Below are 20,080 nucleotides of genomic sequence, written 5' to 3' on the forward strand. Positions count from 1 at the left end.
GGCTCCAAAATCACTGCAGATGGTGACTGTAGCCATGAAATTAAAAGATGCTTGCTCCTTGGAAGAAAAGCTATGACCCACCTAGAGAGCATATTAAAAAGCAGAGATGTTACTTTACCAACAAAGGTCCGTCTAGTTAAAGCTCTGGTTTTTCTAATAGTCATGCATGGATGTGAGAGTTGGACTATAAAGAAAGCTGCGTGCCAAAAAATGGATGCTTTTGAATTGTGGTGTTGGAGAAGACTCTTGAGAGTCCCTTGGACTGCAAAGAGATCAAACCAGTCAATCTTAAAGGAAATCAGTCCTGACTATTCATTGGAAGGACTGTTACTGAAACGGAAACTCCAATACTTTGGCCACCTGATGCAGAGAACTGACTTATTGGAAAAGACCCTGATGCTGGGAAAGATTGAAGGCCGGAGGAGAAGGGGATGACAGAGGATGAGATGGTTGGATGGCATCACTGACTCAATGGACATGAATTTGAGCAGGCTCCAGGAGTTGGTGATGGGCAGGGAAGACTGGTGTGCTGCAGTCCATGGGTTCACAAAGAGTTGGACACAACTGAGTGACTGAACTTGAGAAAGTGCCTTGGACACTGTAAGTAAGTGGTAGGCATGTATTCTCTCATTTCATTCTCAAAGCAACCCAGTGAAAGACATTATCATTATCCTTGTTTTGCAGTTAGCAAGTTGAGACACACATAGGGTAAATAATGTGCTCGAAGTTTTACAACTAGTCAGTGGTTCAGGTGGGGCTGAACCTAGGTAGCGTGGCCGCAGAGCCTGTGCACCCATTCACTCGCCACATTTCTCTGAAAACACCATGGGTGTACTCTTACTCTCTTTAAATAATATTAAAATTGCAGTTTTTGAAGCATCTGGTTGCTTCCCTTGAGGTCAGACACCAGATTGGCAACTACAGCAGAATGGATTTCAGGTAGAGACAGCCAGCTTAAGGGGAAAAGTATAGAATCTGTTGACTTGAGCCAAGTTGGAATCTTGTCTTTGTGCTCTGGCTAGCTAAGTGATTTTTGATACACTATTCTCTCAGTGAACTCTGGGAGTTGGTGATGGACAGGGAGGGCTGGCGTGCTGCGATTCATGGGGTCACAAAGAGTCGGACACGACTGAGCGACTGATCTGATTCAACCTCTCTGTTTGTTTTCCTCATTTGTAAAATGGGAAAATATGCAAATACCAACCCTATAAATGATTTTATTTGAGGGATTAATATAAGAGCTTAAAGCTTCATGACCATTCATTGAACATCCTTCTTGCCTTCCCTCCTGTCTTTCCTCCCTTCCTCCTGCCCTCTTTCCTTAGCCGTTGTTCCCAATCTTTCAACCAACAAGGATTAATTTTTAAAAAATAGTTTTCCAACAAACTTTTGAGTCTATTATTAAGATCATATAAATAATAATGATAAAATTGTATCAGTAACAATTAGGTTTTCTAATTTTTATTTGGCAAAGACACATGTAATCTTCAGTTATGGCTTCTAACTAGTGTGGTATAGTGGTTTGCTATACTAGGTTGATACAAAGTAGCTGAAAGTAAAACACAACTTTAAAGAATTAGACAGTCTTTGCATTCTCATCATAGAAAAACTACACTTTTAATTAACCTTAAGATACTGAAAACAATATCCTGACCCCCATTACACATTTTATGAATCCGCTTCCTCTGTTGATTACATTGGATAACAGTATTGCAGCTTGATGGAATAGCATACACAAAGGCATACAGATGAGAAAGACACCATGTTATATTTCAGGAACCAAGTGTCAAGTCGTAGTTAGAGTGTAGTACAGAGTTATGGGTGGGGACAATTTCTCAGAGATAAAAGTGGTGATTGAGTGATAAGCAAAAGTGAATATACTTTATCTTGAAGGTATTGGATGGATATGGAGACTTCTAAGCAGAAAAGAGACAAATCCGGTTTTACACTTTAGAAATAACACTCGTGTGACCAGATAGATGAAGTATGTTTGAGGAAAAAAATGAATGGTATGGAGAGATGCCTTAGGAAGCTGTTGGAATACTCAAGTTTGGGAATGTTGAGGGTTAAACAAAGGCAGTGAGGTTGTAATAATGGGGAAGGAAAGAGTGGAATGAAATTGACAGCTGTTTTGGAGATGTAATGGATAGGACTCAGAATTTGATTTGATGTGAAGGAAGAAGGAGGCTCTGTCATTTCTAGCTTGTCTGACTCCACAGCCTGCAATATACTGAGCTGGGCAAGAACAGAAACTCATAAAATTTTCTAAAACTAGACTTGAACCCCTTTTCTGCCTGATGACAGAACAATTAAAGTAGGCACTGTGAGTAAATTTAGTTCAAGGCTAGGCCGTGTTATTGCCTTACTGTCACGGAGGCTCAGCATCTACCCCGCTGGCATCTGGCACTTCCCACTTCCTTTCCCTGTGGGCTGACTTCCACATCCTCCTGGGGAAACATGGGTGTTCAGGGGTTCTTCCTCACTTCTCTGTGTCTGAGAAGTGCTCTCACATGGTGCCTCTGTTCCTGAAATCCCTTTCTTCTGCTCCCCTTCATGTCACCATGCTTCAGTGACTACTGTTGCACACTCAGATTCCCAAAAGCGACCCACTCCCGGTCCCGAGTGGGAGCAGCACCTAGGCTTCTTTAGTGATTGATTCGTGAGCATCTAATCTCCTCTTCAGTCGCTCTCCTTTAGGCTAGATAGGAAACAGAGAAAAGGAGTCTTTTTTTTTTTTTTCCAGTCTATCGCTTAGGGCAACATTTTATGCTCTGGTTCCTTTAAGGATTAATTTTTTGACACTTAAAGAAAGTCTTCTCTTCCCTTTCAAAAAGCCCAATTACTAGAATTTCAGATTGCTGGAATTCAGGATGGCAATTCTGCTTTGAGTTTCAAGAGTCTATTTTCATACTCAGAAAACAAGATATTGATTCTTGTTTTCTCTGTGTTTGGCTCTGTCACATCCTCCTGAGGCAAGGTATGTTTCTGAGTAAACAGGGTTATCTGTGGTACCAGTGGTGATTGCAGAAGGGGTGGGGAACCGAAATTAATACCTCAAGATTTTATCCAGGTGCATGTGGTTGACTAAGTGGGTGACATAACTGTAGTAATGTGGAAGGAATGTGAAGAAATATGAATTCTTATATACTGTCAGGAGAGTAAGTTGGTAGAAACTTTCTAGAGGGTGAACTAGCAATATATTTCAAAATTATATATGTATACAGTTTTGACCCAGTCGTTTTTACCTGTAGGAATTGCCCTTAAGAAAATAAATGGACAAGTGTATGTATGTTTGAGTATGCATGCATGTGTGTTTTTATGTACATAGATATTGTGGCATCAATTATTATAATAGAAAATTGGAAATTGTTCAAACACCCAGCCACCGGGATTTTGTTAATTTGTATGATATATAGATGCAATGAGATACCATATAGTCTTAAAAGTAATTATGTGTTTTTTGACATTGGAAGATGTCCATGATAAGTGAGATTGTGAAATATCATGCATAACATGATCCATTTTTCTAAAAAGGCATATATGTGTATATAGGTATGTATGTATGTGTATAAAACACTATATGCATCTATCTCCATACCTATCCTCCTAGCTCCTCATGTGGTTCTCTCTGGATGACAGAATTATGGGTCATGTTTGCTTTCTTATTTCTGGCACTTCATTACAATGAAGTTGTAATAGTGTTCATACAGCAAGCCAAAAGATTATCTGCGAAGAACAATATATTCAAAGGAGAAAAATATTTTCCATCTAGCCTAAGTATTTCAGGACTCTTGAGGCCACTTTTCTTAACTTGCTGGAAAATAATGTTGATTTCAGCCAAGATTTGGAGATTACCCCATTCTTAGAGTCTAAGACAGAGAGGCAGTACATAGTAGAAAATTCTGTATGAGAAGAATCAATATATTTATAGTATGCATTTTCTTATATTAGGGGGGAAAAGAACATCCAAGAAAAGTTATTACTGGAGGTGCTCTCTACAATCCTATTCTTGACTTCTTACATCTAACCCAGGGTTTCAGGGATGAAATATTGAAATTATAAATTTACACCACTCAGTTTTCTTGTGTTACATGTTTCAGTTCAGTGGGAGTTCATGCAAAAATATTTTAAAAAGTGTATCAGGATCTACGTCAGAGGTTCTCAACCTCCAGGCCATGAACTGGTATCTCCTGTCAGATCAGTGGCAGCATTAGACTAGAAGTAAAGTAAAGTGCACAATAAATGCAACGCACTTGACTCATCCTGAAACCGTCCCTCCCCCCATTCCCAGTCTGTGGAAAAATTATCTTCCATGAAATCAGTCCCTGGTACCAGAAAGCTTGGGGACCGCTGATCTAAGTGATGGCAGCTCTTGAGAGAAAATGACCTACAATGCTCGTATTTAAACCCATCAAGTGTGTTTCAATTACATCATAAACAGTGATGTATTTTCATGCATATCATGAAGATGCTTGCTTCAAATTTAATGTCACATAAAATTTTCAAATTTAATGTCATGAAAATGTTTAAGCACATTGAGTCCTGGGTTAAGTTTGCTGCCATAGCTGCTTTAGTATTAAGGGCCTGTCCAGAAATCTACAATTAAACCCTGTTAAGGTCCATCTAGTCAAGGCTGTGGTTTTTCCAGTAGTCATGTATGGATGCGAGAGTTGGACTGTGAAGAAAGCTGAGCACCGAAGAATTGATGCTTTTGAACTGTGGTGTTGGAGAAGACTCTTGATAGTCCCTTGGACTGCAAGGAGATCCATTCTGAAGGAGATCAGTCCTGGGATTTCTTTGGAAGGAATGATGCTAAAGCTGAAACTCCAGTACTTTGGTCACCTCATGCGAAGAGTTGACTCATTGGAAAAGACTCTGATGCTGGGAGGGATTGGGGGCAAGAGGAGAAGGGGACGACAGAGGATGAGATGGCTGGATGGCATCACTGACTCGATGGACGTGAGTTGAGTGAACTCTGGGAGTTGGTGATGGACAGAGAGGTCTGGTGTGCTGCAATTCATGGGGTTGCAGAGTCGGACACGACTGAGCGACTGAACTGAACTGAACTGAAGGTTTCTTTGAAGATTTTGCTAAGTCACTTCAGTCATGTCCGACTCTGTGCGACCCCATAGACAGCAGCCCACCAGGCTCCCCCGTCCCTGGGATTCTCCAGGCAAGAACACTGGAGTGGGTTGCCATTTCCTTCTGCAGTGATTACATTTCGCTGATAACATATGTCTTCTGCCCAAAGAAAAGCAGACTGAGGATTTAAGTTTGCTTGGGCCTACAAGCAAACCAAATCCATGTTTCATTTTTGTTGCACTGATCACATATTTTATTAGAAAAATTAACTGAACCATGAAGAGACTCTCTTGCTTCTGAGTAGTATTCCAGTGATATACCTAGGAACTGATGTTTCCTCTTTAATCAACAACATGCGTATTGCATTTTTTTATATACCTATTTGGTGGATAGTTATTGTTTGAATGAGGAGGGGTCATAAAAGCAAATGGCTCCAGGGTCAGAAAGGTAATGTTGGTTGTGTGATCTTGGCTGTACAAGGCATTAGTGGCTGGGGGTTTGGTGAAAGTGAACATCATGTTGTCCATAAATTCATACAGATTCTTTTTAAACATTATGCAGGCCAAACAAAATGCCCCTTGTTCCTAATTCCCACCCTGCCAAAGTGTTTTAGTATATTTCGTTTCTATCGTAAATTGTAAAATTTTAGAGCACTTAATACTGGAGACCTGCTAGTACAGCCTGGTAGAGCTGCCCAGGTGTCCGTAATGGTATCAACCAGTGTGATTGACTGGTACCATTCACCTAGATTTTATTTTATTTTATTTTTTTATTTTTTTTTTCACCTAGATTTTAATAAAGATACTGATTTAGGGGTTGAGTATCTTACAGGTTAAACAGTTAATAAGGGATGAAACTGGGGCTTGATGTCAGAATTTCATGTACTTTCTCCTTGGATGGCAAGATAATGTCCCTTAGCTGCTGCTCTAGCACTGTGTCTTTGTCCCAGCCTAGAGGCAGCCTGTGGCTAACCATGTGTAAGCTTTTTGATGCGGCAGACAGAGGAGTAGAAATTTGAAGACCTGGGTTCTCCCATGGGTCTGTGACTGGCTAATCAAGTGGCTAGAGGTTAGCTAACTCAGCTGTGGGCATATGACATGTCAGAGGCAGACCTTGGGCCTGAAGCCAGATCTCCAGGTTTCAAGTCCAGTGCTCATGTCAAAGTCAAAATTGTATTCTTCTAAACACAATATCATAGTTTCAATCCATTTTCTAAGAGGTCCTTTTAATGTTTGAATACAGAGTGCCTTAAGAAGCCTGACAAAACGACTCTTTTTCCTGCTCTCTCTTTACTTTATGGATTGCATGTACGCCAACATGGGCCTAGCTGTGCTTTGCTCTGTGTGTGGTGAGGTTTCAGTGGTTGGTGTGGGGCTGTGAATGCCAACCAAGGTCGTTCTCAGACATTAACGCATTTCTGTATGCCAGCATTGTAACAGACTGGCCTTCATTACAGAGCTTGGAAAAAACAGGCGCTCTTTTTGTTTTAGCATTTGTAACTTGCATTCTGTGGTAAAGCATTGTGTGTTCATTGTATAGTTCATATTCCTTGGAGGGAGTTATGTGTCTCTTTTCCCCTCCTAATAAATTGCTTTGTGAGAACTAGCTGGTGTTTGAAGAGCTAAGTTCTAGGAAGAAAAAGAAATGACAGCTATAGAGCATGGGTAAACAGAGGCTCTGCAGAGGGAGTGCAGTGGGAATTTAAGCAGGGCCAGAAACACTGTCTGTCCCTTTTCTGCCTGGAAAAGGGATCATGTAAGATGTTAGGAAGACAGTTTAGGGGAAAAAAAATCCTAAGTAAATAGAATTTCAGCCAATACTTTCATGAACTTCACCCTTCTTTGGAATGTTTTCATTCTCTGGGGGGAAAACAAGAGTTTGAGTCATTAATACAGCAAGTGAGAACTTTACTAAAGTTTTTTACTAAAAAGGATACCTCAGGAGATGTTGGCCCTTTGGTGCTTTCTGAGGACCTAATTCATGAGCTCTGCAAACCTGTCAGAGAAATATTTTCGTTTCAGAGGAACTTGTCTCTCTTGCTTTCTTCATTACCTGGGACTGTAAATTTTCATGATGGTGAGGAGGATTCCCTTACATACTTATCTGATGCAAAAGTCCTGTATCTCCCACTTAAAGCAATGATTTTTCATGTCTACTCCTCCCTCCCTCTCCCCACCCTAACTCCCTAAATTTCACACATAGCGCTCTGATTTTATGAATCTTTTTCATTCATTCTGCAAACTGATTGCTAAACATAGCATGTCACCCCTGGAGCCAAGGGCATGTAACCTCAGGGTTCCTTGGGTTCCTAAATGCAGGCTGTGATTTTGGTCTTGAACAGCAGAAGGAGATGTTGAGCTAGAAGGTGTGTGTGTATGTGTGTGTGTGTGTTTCAGTTTAACTTGTAAACAATTAGTGGTACATTTTCAAATAATTAGAAAGCTGAGGGCTAAAATGGTTGTTTTTATAATGTGAACATTCTCTTCCTTCAGAGGAGCCACAGCAAAAAACAAAAACAAACAAAAAGACACAACCATTTAAGTAAAAATTTTTTTTTTAAACATAGGATGAGCCTTTGGGGGATCGTTTCATTTCGCTCTAAGACAAAATCCCCATTTTCTGGCCCCTCTCTCCCCATTCGGTCCTGGGTGCTCATTTTGCACACGCATGCTGTGGCCCCAAGTGTTGGTGTCGGGCTTTGCCACTCATCTTTGGGGGCACCTACTGTGCGGTTCCCTGGTTGTGACTGAAATTTCTAGCAGTCATGTCAGCTCACCCTATGTTACTTCAAAGCCTGTTATCCAAGGGATTCGGAGAGGAAATTTTCCTCCCTTTAAAGGCACTGTCTTTCCATTTTGAAGAGAAGAATAAAATTCCACTTCTAAGGAAGAGTATTAAGTCACGATACAGTCCTCCTCTTAAACAGCAGCGATGGATGTGGGCAGGATTATTGTAGTGCTGATGAGATCTAGGGCACTGGAGGGAGTTTCCATTTGGAACTGCCCTCTACACTTTGGTGTCTGTAGCTCCTTTCTCAGAAGACTTACTCTATTGTTGGAGCTAATGAGTACAATTTTCACTTAAAATATCCCATTGTGTTATAATGACTATGCCAATTCAGTAAATGCCATTATTTGTTTTTATTGTCAAATTTCTAAAAGATGTGTTTCTCAGAAGGCTGCCTTTTTAAGTGGGATTGTATTACGTTGTTCTACAAGTTGATTAATTTATGTACAGAATTTCCCAGAATTCCTAGAAGATTTCATCAGTTGTCTTCAGTCTTTCCCTTTCCATTATTTAACAATATCATGTGCCAGATCAGTCGTTCTTAAGTCCATGAAGCTCAGGTAACCTTATATATCAGATTTATCAAGAGCCCCTGGTTCCAACCCAGCCCACGATGATGATTTAGCTTTAAGGTAATTTAAAACGTTCAAGATGATTCTGTTTCCTTGTGTTTACCCTCCTACTTCCTGGAATTTGCACATTTGCTATGGTATCCCCCATCACAACAAATCATCCCGCTAGCTCACTGAAACTGAATCTCATGCAAGAAACAGTCTGTCTGAATAGTGACGAAATGAATTTACCTCTAGGCTAGCCTCTCCTTAGAGTGGATAGGTATGCTCTGTATACATTGTTATGATTTGCCTTCCTCCGTTCTCCTTTAAGGAAAGCAAAGGAAAATTTGTTTGGACAAAACAGAATTTTTTCCAGTGGACATGTAGTTTTTGAAAAAAAGCAGTCGCTGGAGCTGGACTCAGTTGTAGAAGAAACCGTAACAGGGGATTATGCCTTAATCATAAATGGCCACAGTTTGGTGAGTTCGCTTAAGGCTTTTGTTATTTCTTTTTCTCCACCCCAATAATGAGTTCTTTTCTGCTGTCATAACGAAATCTTCTTTTGTGTATTCAAAACAAATGACACTGCTAGAAACAGGGCATACACAATGATTTCCTGTTTGCAAAGGAAAGGGAAGCTTGTAATATATATTTCATACATTATTGCTTGAACCATCACAGTAAAGGGGAGGATCTGAAGAAATGCCGAATTCAGAGAATATCAATCTTGTCTTAATGACTGTAGACTGTTCAGCAGTATTGTTTAAATGCTCTTCTCAGGGAGAGTATCACAGTCCTGTTGTTCAATTAAAATAATGCAACTGGATGGATGTATTGCAATTATTGCTGTTCCTAACGTTTGTGATTTGCAGAGCACAACCTGACCTTCATATAATTACCACACCAAATTACTGCCATTAAGATACCTCTAGTGGTTTTTCTAAATAGCAGCATTTTAGAGCAATGCCAAACAATTTGCTTTGATTAGGAAATCTGGTTCTTGTCGTAATAGAATAAACTTCCATTGTGCTTTTAATGTAGTTCAGGTTCCAAATCTTGAACAAATATCAAAATGCTCTTCTGAGTTTCTAACTTAGAAAACAAAAGCTCTGATTGTACTTTAGTGAAATGATCATTTATATGCACAAAGAGCTAATCTCACATCTTTTTCCAGCTTTGATGATTATTTTTCACTTTCAGAGACTGGAAAACAAACGGATCTCCTCGTAGACTATTTCTTAGAGGACAGAAGAAGTTGGACAGGAGTATATTGTGTTTCCCCCCTTGTAATCAGCTGTCTGTTAGCTCTTAGTGTTTAGGGCATTGTCCAGCTGGGTTCCAGACGTACCGATGTGTTGTCTTCTACACCATGGAAAGTTACAGAGCTCAGCTGCAGGCCAAGCTTAGTTGAAAGTTTGTCCAGATGACACGAACTTCTCTCTTGCACAAATGAGCAGCAACTGAGAATTCTAAGCCTGTCAGCTGGGACTTGGAGCTGGTGGCCTTCATTGAATTCCCCAGGGACCACGATTGGGAAAGATTCCCTAAAGACTTGTGCTCTGACTTTCTCTCAGGTTCAGAGAGGTCAGTGTGAGGTCAGTTAGGGCACTCAGGTGTTAACACCCATGATTTTCTCTCTCTGTCTCCAAATATGTTGAAAGAAAGATCTAAGATAGTTGCTCTTCAAGAATTCCCTCAGCTTCAAAGCCTGAGCTTTAGAAACCATGAAATATCATTATTCATTTAAGGAGAATTGGCTGTGTTTCTACTACTATGGTCAGTTTAAAAAATACCGTGATTTCACTTTGCTCAGATCTTGCTGCTTTGCAGAGTGTAACTGGATCTTTTTTCTCACAGTCTGTGTCTGTTTTTGTTGTTGATAATAAAGAAAAAAGAGAGAGATGGGAACCATTCTGAGCAAGACAGCCAGTTACCAGCTTTCTGTTTCAGAGAGTGTAAATTATATTTGAGAATGCTAATTCACAATTTCCCCTAAAAATTCTAGGCCTTGACATGAGAATTTTCTACATTAGAGTTATGTTTTTATACTCATTCACCCATCTTTGCTTTCATCCCATTAACATTTATTAAGCATGCCCAGGTCATAGTGCTAGAGCCTGAAGATGGATAAGGATATGAAGAGAACAGTCTCTGTTTTAGAGATTGTCATCTGGTGGGAGAGCTAATCTCACAGTATTGTGACAAATACTATACAGAAGCATGGACATGGTGCTTTGAGAGCATAGAGGCAAAGCAGCCCATTTAGTTCCTCATGGGAAATTTAGGGAAGAATTCCTAGAGAAAGCGATATTTTCAGGTAGAGGAAACAGCAAGTGCAAAAGCACAGAGGCAGGAAATAACCTGTTAACTTGTAGAAACAAGCAATTTGGCATGACAGGAGTAAAGACTAAACTTAAAGATGGTGGTAGAAGACAGACCTCAAAAGGAATGTAGGGACCAGAATGTGATGGGCTATGAACATCTTGCTAGAGATTCATTCAAAGATAATGCCCACTCAAAGGTTAGATGGGTTCCTGTTCTCTCTTAATGCATTTACTAAATAATGTAGAGTGAGATATTTTCTAGAAAAAAAAATTATAGTTAATTGCAAAGGACTATGTTCTCTTTTTCAGTCCTTTCTTGGTGTGTCTAAAGGCTCTGATGTATTTGGGGAGGAGCAAGGGTGGAACTGGTTGATGCACCCTGTCTGAGATACAGGTTGCATGCCACCCTTTGCACAGGACTCTCCTGATTTCAGTCACTGTGCTCTTCAAGGACTGATCTCTGGATCATTTGCTCCTCATCTGCCCTCACATCAACAACCACAACAATAAACACTAAATTACAAAACAACAATGCAAAGGAAACAAAAATGTCACCATGCAGAACAAACAAATCGTCACTTTGTAGTTCATTCTAAGCTTGGTGAAGGGGTAGATGGGCCGTCCTTCACTTTCCCTTATTTTAGTGGATTCTGGTGCTTCCCTGGCATTGAACTGTACCTTGCCAGCACAGCATGATAATGCACCAGTGAGGACACGCAGGGCGCTGTTTTTGATTTTTATGGTAAAATTCCCTGGCACATAGTAGGCGTTCAGTACTCTCTTCTTTTGTTGTTTGTGTGACCCTGAGTCAACAATGACTTATTGAAGTGAATTAAACTGTTTAGAAATCAGTTGAAAAATAAGAAATCTGCTTCCCAAATGACATCTCTCTTGTTCTATTGTGGATTTTTTTTTTTTTTTTAAATAACCTAGGCCCATGCCCTAGAAAGTGATGTCAAGAACGATCTTCTGGAACTTGCCTGCATGTGTAAGACTGTGATTTGCTGCCGAGTCACCCCTCTACAGAAAGCCCAAGTAGTAGAGCTTGTGAAGAAGTACAGAAATGCTGTCACTTTGGCCATTGGCGATGGAGCCAACGATGTCAGCATGATCAAAAGTAAGGAGACACTTGCTTAATGGGGCCCACTACAGACGTGGGAGCCCAGTTCAGCATTTGGCAATGTATAATGGAAATTGCATTGAAATTTAATTTTCCCAGTGGTTCTAAAATGAATATTTTCAGGTACAATGCATCCACCATTCATTAAAAAAACAAAACAAAACAACCCTCTGTCTTTAATTAAATCATTTGTGTATCTATCACTATTTGGAGAAGTAAGTAGCTGTGGTGTAGAGCAATGAACACGAGACACATAGTCCCAAATGTTATGTTTTGCCACAAATTGTAAATTTTTGTTCAAGTTACTGAACTTTCTGAGCAATTTTCTCTTGTAAAACTAGGATAAATACCTAACTATCAAGAGTGTTTCGTGAGATAATGTGTGGGAAAAATGATAAATGCTATAGCTGTAAGATTTCCATGAATAAATAATAGTATTACAAGAAGATTGATAGGGGAATTCCCTGGTGGTCCAGTGGTTAGAACTTGGTGCTTCCACTGCTGAAGCCCAGGTTCAGTCCTTGGTCGGGGAATTAAGATACCCCAAGCCGTGCCATATGGCTATAAAGAAAGAAAGAAAAAGAAAAGGAGTGATAGTTTCCCCAAAGAGGTGTCTTTGTCTGGGAAGTGAAAGTGTCCTTCTTCTTTGTAGGTGCTCACATTGGCGTCGGCATCAGTGGCCAGGAAGGACTGCAGGCAGTCCTAGCCAGCGACTACTCATTTGCACAGTTCAGATACCTCCAAAGGCTTCTCCTTGTTCATGGAAGGTGGTCCTACGTCCGAATGTGCAAATTCTTATGCTATTTCTTCTATAAGAATTTTGCCTTCACACTCGTGCATTTCTGGTTTGGTTTCTTCTGTGGTTTCTCAGCCCAGGTTAGCAAAAAAAAAAAAAAATTTTTTTTTTCTTTTATAAGATCCCCTGGATTGTCGATGACTGTTCTTCATGGTTCTTTATAATATATAGAGATTGTTTTCATATGTCTAATACAAATGACAGTGTGACAATTATATAATTCATAGTTGACCTGAGCTTTCAACCTAAAAAAATAATTTAGCTAGATTTTTATCTTTTGCTTATTTACATAATAACTAATGAGTACAACCTTTCTGTGCATTTTTATATTTTTATTGAAATGTTGTATGATGACAGGTAAGCTTGCTGTAGTTTTAATTGAGGATTTGAGAAACAATAATAAGAAATGTTGAAACGTATCTATTAGGAAGATGGTCACTCACCCAACACACTAACTGTAAATATTTCAAATTAGGGGAAGGAATTGAAACTCCAACCTCAAGGCTGTTTTGATAGCAATTCATTAGCTAAAAATGATCTATAGGTTATGTTGGTGGCAAGGAAGAAATATTAGCAAATTTGTAAATTAGGATTCTATTTTTATATCTATTTATAGCCATCTTAAAGGTTACTTAAGCCCATATCTTGGATATCAGGCAAGTTTTGATCCTGAGGATCAATTGTAAAACGTAAGACTTACAGCATTTGAATATATTTGTGTATAAAAAATGGCATCACTATTTTAGACAACAACAAAAGAAAAAGATTGTTCTTGAGAATGAAATGGTAACAGTAACTATTATTGGAGATTTCTTCTTTCCTGTTGGTTTTAGTTACTGGTTTCAACGGTATACATGGAGCTATTTTTTCAATTATTTTATTTCAGAAAAATTGAGTATGAATTAAATTTTGGCATTTATGTTAAATGTTGGAGAAGGCAATGGCAACCCACTCCAGTACTCTTGCCTGGAAAATCCCATGGATGGAGGAGCCTGGTAGGCTGCAGTCCGTGGGGTCGTGAAGAGTCGGACACAACTGAGTGACTTCACTTTCACTTTTCACTTTTATCCATTGGAGGAGGAAATGGCAACCCACTCCAGTATTCTTGCCTGGAGAATCCCAGGGACAGAGCAACCTAGTGGGCTGCCGTCTATGGGGTCGAACAGAGTCAGACACAACTGAAGTGACTTAGCAGCAGTAGCAGCATGTTAAATGTGCTGAGGGAAATTAGTGAATCCTTGTGGTAAAGAAAATAGGTATTGTACATTTTTCTCTTTCTCTGAGAAGTTGAAATTTCTTAAGTAAGGCACACCTGTACCCGAATTTTCTCTTTTAATAATAACATTCTCCAAAACGAAAAGCAGACTCTGATATTTTTGTTGATATTTTTGGTAATCTCTAGACAGTTCAAATAAAACAAAGTCTTGATTTTTCAGTTCAGTTCAGTTGCTCAGTCGTGTCTGACTCTTTGTGACCCCATGGACTGCAGCACTCCAGGCTTCTCTGTCCTTCACCAACTCCCGGAGCTTGCTCAAACTCATGTCCATTGAGTCGGTGATGCCATCCAACCATCTCATTCTCTGTCATCCCCTTCTCCTCCTGCCTTCAATCTTTCCCACCACCAGGGTCTTTTCCAGTGAGTCAGTTCTCTGCATCAGGTGGCCAAAGTATTGGAGTTTCAGCTTCAGCATGAGTCCTTCCAATGAATAGTCAGGACTGATTTCCTTTAGAATTGACTGGTTTGATCCCCTTGCAGCCCAAGGGACTCTTAAGACTCTTCTCGAACACCACAGTTCAAAAGCATCAATTCTTAGGCACTCAGCTTTCTTTATAGTCCAGCTCTCACATCCATACACAACTACTGGAAAAACCATAGCTTTGACTAGATGGACCTTTGCTGGCAAAGTAATGTCTCTGCTTTTTAATATGCTGTCTAGGTTGGTCATAGCTTTTCTTTCAAGGAGCAAGTGTCTTTTAATTTCATGGCTGCAATCACCATCTGCAGTGATTTTGGAGTCCCCCAAAATAGTCTGTCACTGTTTTCCCATCTATTTGCCATAAAGTGATGGAACCAGATGCCATGATCTTCATTTTCTGAATGCTGAGATTTAAGCCAACTATTTCACTCTCCTCTTTCACTTTTAACAAGAGGCTCTGTAGTTTCTCTTCACTTTCTGCTATAAGGGTGGTGTCATCTGCCTATCTCAGTTTATTGATATTCCTCCTGTCAATCTTGATTCCAGCTTGTGGTTCATCCAGCCCGGCATTTCACATGATGTACTCTCCATATAAGTTAAATAAGCAGGGTGACAATATACAGCCTTGATGTACTCCTTTCCCAATTTGGAACCAGTCTGTTGTTCTATGTCCAGTTCTAACTATTACTTCTTGACCTGCATACAGATTTCTCAAGAGGCATGTCAGGTGGTCTAGTATTCCCATCTCTTGAAGAACTTTCCATAGTTTGTTGTGGTCCACACAGTCAAAGGCTTTGGCATAGTCAATAAAGCAGAGGTAGATGTTTTTTTTCTGGAACTCTCTTGCTTTTTCGATGATCCAAGGGGTATTGGCAATTTGATCTCCGGTTCCTCTGCCTTTTCTAAAACCAGCTTGAACATCTGGAAGTTCATGGTTCACGTACTATTGAAGCCTGGCTTGGAGAATTTTGAGCATTCCTTTACTAGCATGTGAGATGAGTACAGTTGCGTGGTAGTTTGAGCATTCTTTGGCATTGCCTTTCTTTGGGATTGGAATGAAAACTGACCTTTTCCAGTCCTGTGGCTGTTGCTTAGTTTTCCAAATTTGCTGACATATTGAGTGCAGCACTTTCACAGCATCGTCTTTCAGGATTTGAAATAGCTCAATTGGAATTCCATCACCTCCACAAGCTCAAAGGCAGGTAAGTTGGTCTGGTATTCCCATCTTTTTAAGAATTTTCCAGTTTATTGTGGTCTTGATTTTACCTTCTCAGAAATAAAAGTTTTCTTAGCACTTCCCCCAAAAAGGCACCAGGGTGGGGATATTTACCTGCTTATAATTCCACCTTAAGTGCAACAAAGACAAGTGTGAGTGTGGCCTGTGGCCTTCTGGGCTGTTGGCTTTTCCTCCCCTTGAGAATGAAACAAGGCTATTTGCCAAGTGGTGTTTTGAGATATCCAGTTTTCATACTGCAAATGTTTGGGACTTTTGAAAAATCATAAGACACTGAAGAGATGTCAACTCTTACTTAGACCTCTTAGGACACAGAGGAGTAGTTATGATTTGAATGTGCAGACACACGAAGCTTGGATAGGTAAGTTTACCATCAGAGTTGTCTTTGTTGAAACTGTGAAATTGAAATGAATGTTCAATGACTTGTAATGTCTACATTTGTGTGATTTTATGCTCTGCTTTCAGGATCTGATAAAATTGGCAGAATCAGATGTTAAACAACTAGATTTTTAATCTTCTCAACAGTATTTTCAGTTTGAAAGAGAACAGCAAGGAGGAAAAATGATTGCACTAAAGACATGAATACCTGATGTAAACTCAGCTATGAGGCACATCACCCATTTATGATTAGGTTTCATAAATGGTTGATTTAATTGAGCATGTTTCTTTTCTGTGTTCCTGTCTTCTCCTTTTTATTATTTGTTATTACTGGGTGGGCCAAAAAGTTCATTAGGGATTTCCCATAAGATCTTATAGAAAAACCCAAATGAACTTTTTGGCCAACCCTATATTATGTTTTACACTGAAAACTAGTTAATTGCATGGCCTTCTTTTAAATCCATTGTCAGTCTGGACTGGCCCTCTGTATTCTTTCTGACGGTTGTGAGTTGAGCTGGACCAGTGGTTCTCAAGTTTTAATGTGCATGGGAGTTACCTGGAGGGCTTCTAAAGCACAGCTTCCCATCAGTTTCTGATTCAGTAGGTAGGAGGCAGAGCCCAGAAATTTGCAGTTCTAGAAAGTTGCCTGTAGATGCTGATGCTGCAGGTGGGGGACCATATTTTGAGAACCAGGGAGCTGGCCAATACAGAAGAAAATCTGAAGATATGCTTTTTGAACCCAGAGCCCATAGTGAAATCCAGTCTGCTGATGCTGTTTGGTCCATTCTAGACTCTACTTATCTTTTCTAAGGCAGAGGGGCCACTTAAGCCAACGTCTTATCACCCCTCCCAATAGAATTGTTCCAGAGGGCTTAGAATCTCTTTATACACCTTGCCAAAACCTTGGCCCCTGAGGCTTATACATGCACTAAGACAAGGTCAGGAGAAAGAGGGGTATTTGTTTCAGGAGAAAGGATTGCTTTTCCCAATCAACTCAGTCTACTATGATTTTATCTAGCTTAACTCTGAACTCCTCCAGGAAAGAAAGCATATCTGAGTTGTGCACCCATGACTATTTTTATTTATGTATTTTACTTTTTTATTCTTATTTGGATGCATTGAGTCTTGGTTGTGGCATGAGGGATCTTTGTTGTGGCACATGGGCTTAGTCTCCCCATGGCATGTGGGGTCTTAGTTCCCTAATCAGATATTGAGCCTCGGTCCTCTGCATTGGAAGGTGGATTCTTAACCACTGGACCACCAGGGAAGTCCCTCAGCCTACACTCTTGAATGACACCTAGCACATAGAAGGTGTATAGTCATTTCAGTGTTGTAGGATGTCTCTAGAGTCCTTCCTTGTGTTTCTTGAGGCAGATCCAGCAAGGAGAGTCCTTCCAACTTGCCTCCAGTCACTCCTGCAGGTGCCACTTACTATACCTGCACCAAGGGCCATTTCTATAGGCTTCGCATCTGGTCTGTGTAAATAAGTACAGCCTGACTACACTGTGGAGTCAGTGTCTTAAGATCTTAGTGTGATTATGGCATTGATTCCAGAAAGTAGAATGATGTTTTTTCAGTTGTATTAATATTAATATAATATGATAGTTAATTGGGCCACAGGTAATATTTCTTAATTATTTGTGTATATATATATATATATGTATATATATATATTTAACTTCATTCTAAAAAAGACATAGAGTGGATTTTCCCTGGTTTATTTTGCTTTGGCTCGATCTTGGCTGATTTAAATAAGGCAGGGAATATCTTCTTTAAGCAGAGGAGGAGTCACCACATGAGACCAATTGGGCTACTGAGTAGAAATCTTGGATTGCTATCTTGGATTGCTATTAGGGCCATTTGCCCTAATTTTTATGATGATTTGATCAAACTGAGACTTAGGTTTACACCTACTGGACAGGATACTTCAGTCTTAGCACTAAAGGCTTTCATCAAATCAGTGAATATTTACTATGTGTCAGACTGTGATGTCTGCAGGAACTGGTATCTTAGGTACAGAAAGGGATGTCTGAGAGGTGTCTTCTTGGTGGACATGGCAAACTGATCTCACAAATTTTATTAGCTATCCACACTGTGGATAATTTAAGGTTCCAGTTCCAGGATTTTCACAACAGTAGATAGGCTTGTCAGCAGAGTGGCAAGTAGTAACTTGTTGGAGAGGAAAAGGCAGCAGGTCAATGACAGTACCCTTGTAATGACATGAATGCTTTGATGTCATCTTCTAAGTGGAGTCATGATATTGTTGATACCAACAAGTAAGGATAAAAGCAAATTGTAATTATAGCTAACACTTAACTATCACTTACTATGTGCCAGGCATTGTTTAAACGTTTTACCTGTATTTGTTCAATTCTTATAATAATCATATGAAGTAGGTCTTTTAATTATAGTCTGTCAGCTTTTTAAAAATAATTTTAAAATATTTTTAATTGTGTTAAGACACATAAACATAAAATTTAGTGTCCTAACCATTTAAAATGTACCATTCAGTATATTAAAAGTGCATTCACATTGTTATGCAACAGACCTTCAGAACTTTTTCATCTTATAAAACTGAAACAAACTCTATATCTATTGAAAAGCAACTCCCTATTTCCTTCTCTCTCCAGCCCATGAAAATCATCATTTTTGCTTTCTATTTCATTGAGTTTGACTGGATAATTTCAAATGACCTATGTTCTAGTTTACTGATTCTTTCTTCCACTTGGTTGGTGCTCTCTATTGACATCTTCAGTCATTGTATCCTTCAGCTGTAGGATTTTTGTTTTGATGATTTCCATTTCTTTGTTGAACTTCTCATTTTGTTTATGTATTGTTCTCTTAGTTTTTGTTTCCTCTGGGTTCTTACAGTTCACTGAAATTCTTTAAGAGGATTATTCTGAATTCCTTGTCAGACAGTTCGTAGATCTCCTTCAGCTTGGAGTACTAAATGGGCCAGCTGGCAGCTCTGTGGGCAGGTGGGGGGTTCTGTCAGGGTCTCTAGTAGGTGAAGTCCCTGCCTGTGCTCTGAGGTCAGGGGGCTGTTGCTGGCTGGGCTCTGTGATTGCTCATGGTAGATGACATCTCAGACTGTTTCCTGACCAGATGATGCTACTGGCTGGATTCTTTGTTTATGTAGAGCCACCTGCAGGGCTGTAAGTTTGGAGGGACCTCAGGCTGTTCTCTGTGATTAGGTGGGACCAAAGTGTGTACCCCAAAGCAGGGCTGGGCTCCTGTCTGGGTTCCCTCATCAGGTAGAACCCAGAGGTGATTTGCTCCATGGTTGAGTAGATACACTAGCTGAGCTCCCTGAGTGGGCTGGGTTATAGGCAGTGTTTAGCAGTTGGGCAGTTCTGTCTGTTGGGCTCTGCTTCAGGGTGGATCTACAGACTGGGTTCCTTGACTGGATAGTATCACAGGCTGGGCTTTGAGGCTGCCTAGGGTCACTGTTCTGACTCCATGGTTGTATGGGGTCAGAAGCTATACCTGAGACTTGGGTAGGCCTTCTGATCTAGGGGTCTGTATAAACAGGCTGTAGGATGGAGGGTTCCCTGGGTTCACTGCCCAGGCTTCCTGGTTCAGTGGGACTGGGGGCTATATTCAGCAGTTAGGTGGGGTTATAAGTTTTCTCTTCTGCCCCGGTGAGGCTACAGAATGGGGTACACAGCAAATATAGCTTATTGACTGAGTACCCATATCAGGCAGAACTGCCTGGACCAAACAAGATTTCCTGGCCAGAAGGGGTTACTGGGTCAGCTCTGCAAATGGGCAGAGCCCCTGGCTGGCATCTCTGCTTCAGTGCTGCTGAGTGCTGATTGCTATAAGTCTGTCTCCCTTACGTCTCTATCTGATCCACTTTGGGCTCTCTTTCTCTCACTGGAGAAACCATAGGCCCAGAGGGACCCTTTTGGTGCAGTGCTGTGCCAGCCTGGGGGAGAGGTGACAGGGTCAGAGTGTAGTTCTTCTTTCCCTTCTAATGTGATCCTTCTCGGTCTCTGTGATCCAGTGGGGCACTCACTCCCATTCCTGGGGTTTCACAGTGCTCTCTTGGCTATGGACAGTTGCTGGGTGGTCTTTTTGTGAGGGGAACTGAAGCTGGGGATGACCT

At 40.3% G+C, this 20,080-nt stretch overlaps 1 protein-coding gene across 11 annotated transcripts in view; it reads left to right on the top strand.

Annotated features, from left to right (window-relative positions):
• Window positions 1–20,080, top strand: part of ATP8B4 (ATPase, class I, type 8B, member 4) — a 341,749-nt gene that overhangs the window by 279,900 nt on the left and 41,769 nt on the right. For all 11 annotated transcript variants that reach the window (XM_010839511.1, XM_010839512.1, XM_010839505.1 and 8 more), the window contains 3 exons: window positions 8,755–8,902; window positions 11,681–11,864; window positions 12,520–12,743. In XM_010839511.1, the coding sequence (XP_010837813.1) occupies window positions 8,755–8,902; window positions 11,681–11,864; window positions 12,520–12,743 (556 nt within the window). The remainder of the gene's footprint in view (window positions 1–8,754; window positions 8,903–11,680; window positions 11,865–12,519; window positions 12,744–20,080) is intronic.

This window comes from Bison bison, unplaced genomic scaffold (assembly GCF_000754665.1).
Source record: "Bison bison bison isolate TAMUID 2011002044 unplaced genomic scaffold, Bison_UMD1.0 scf7180017864118, whole genome shotgun sequence".
In the NCBI taxonomy this organism is placed as follows: Eukaryota; Metazoa; Chordata; class Mammalia; order Artiodactyla; family Bovidae; genus Bison; species Bison bison.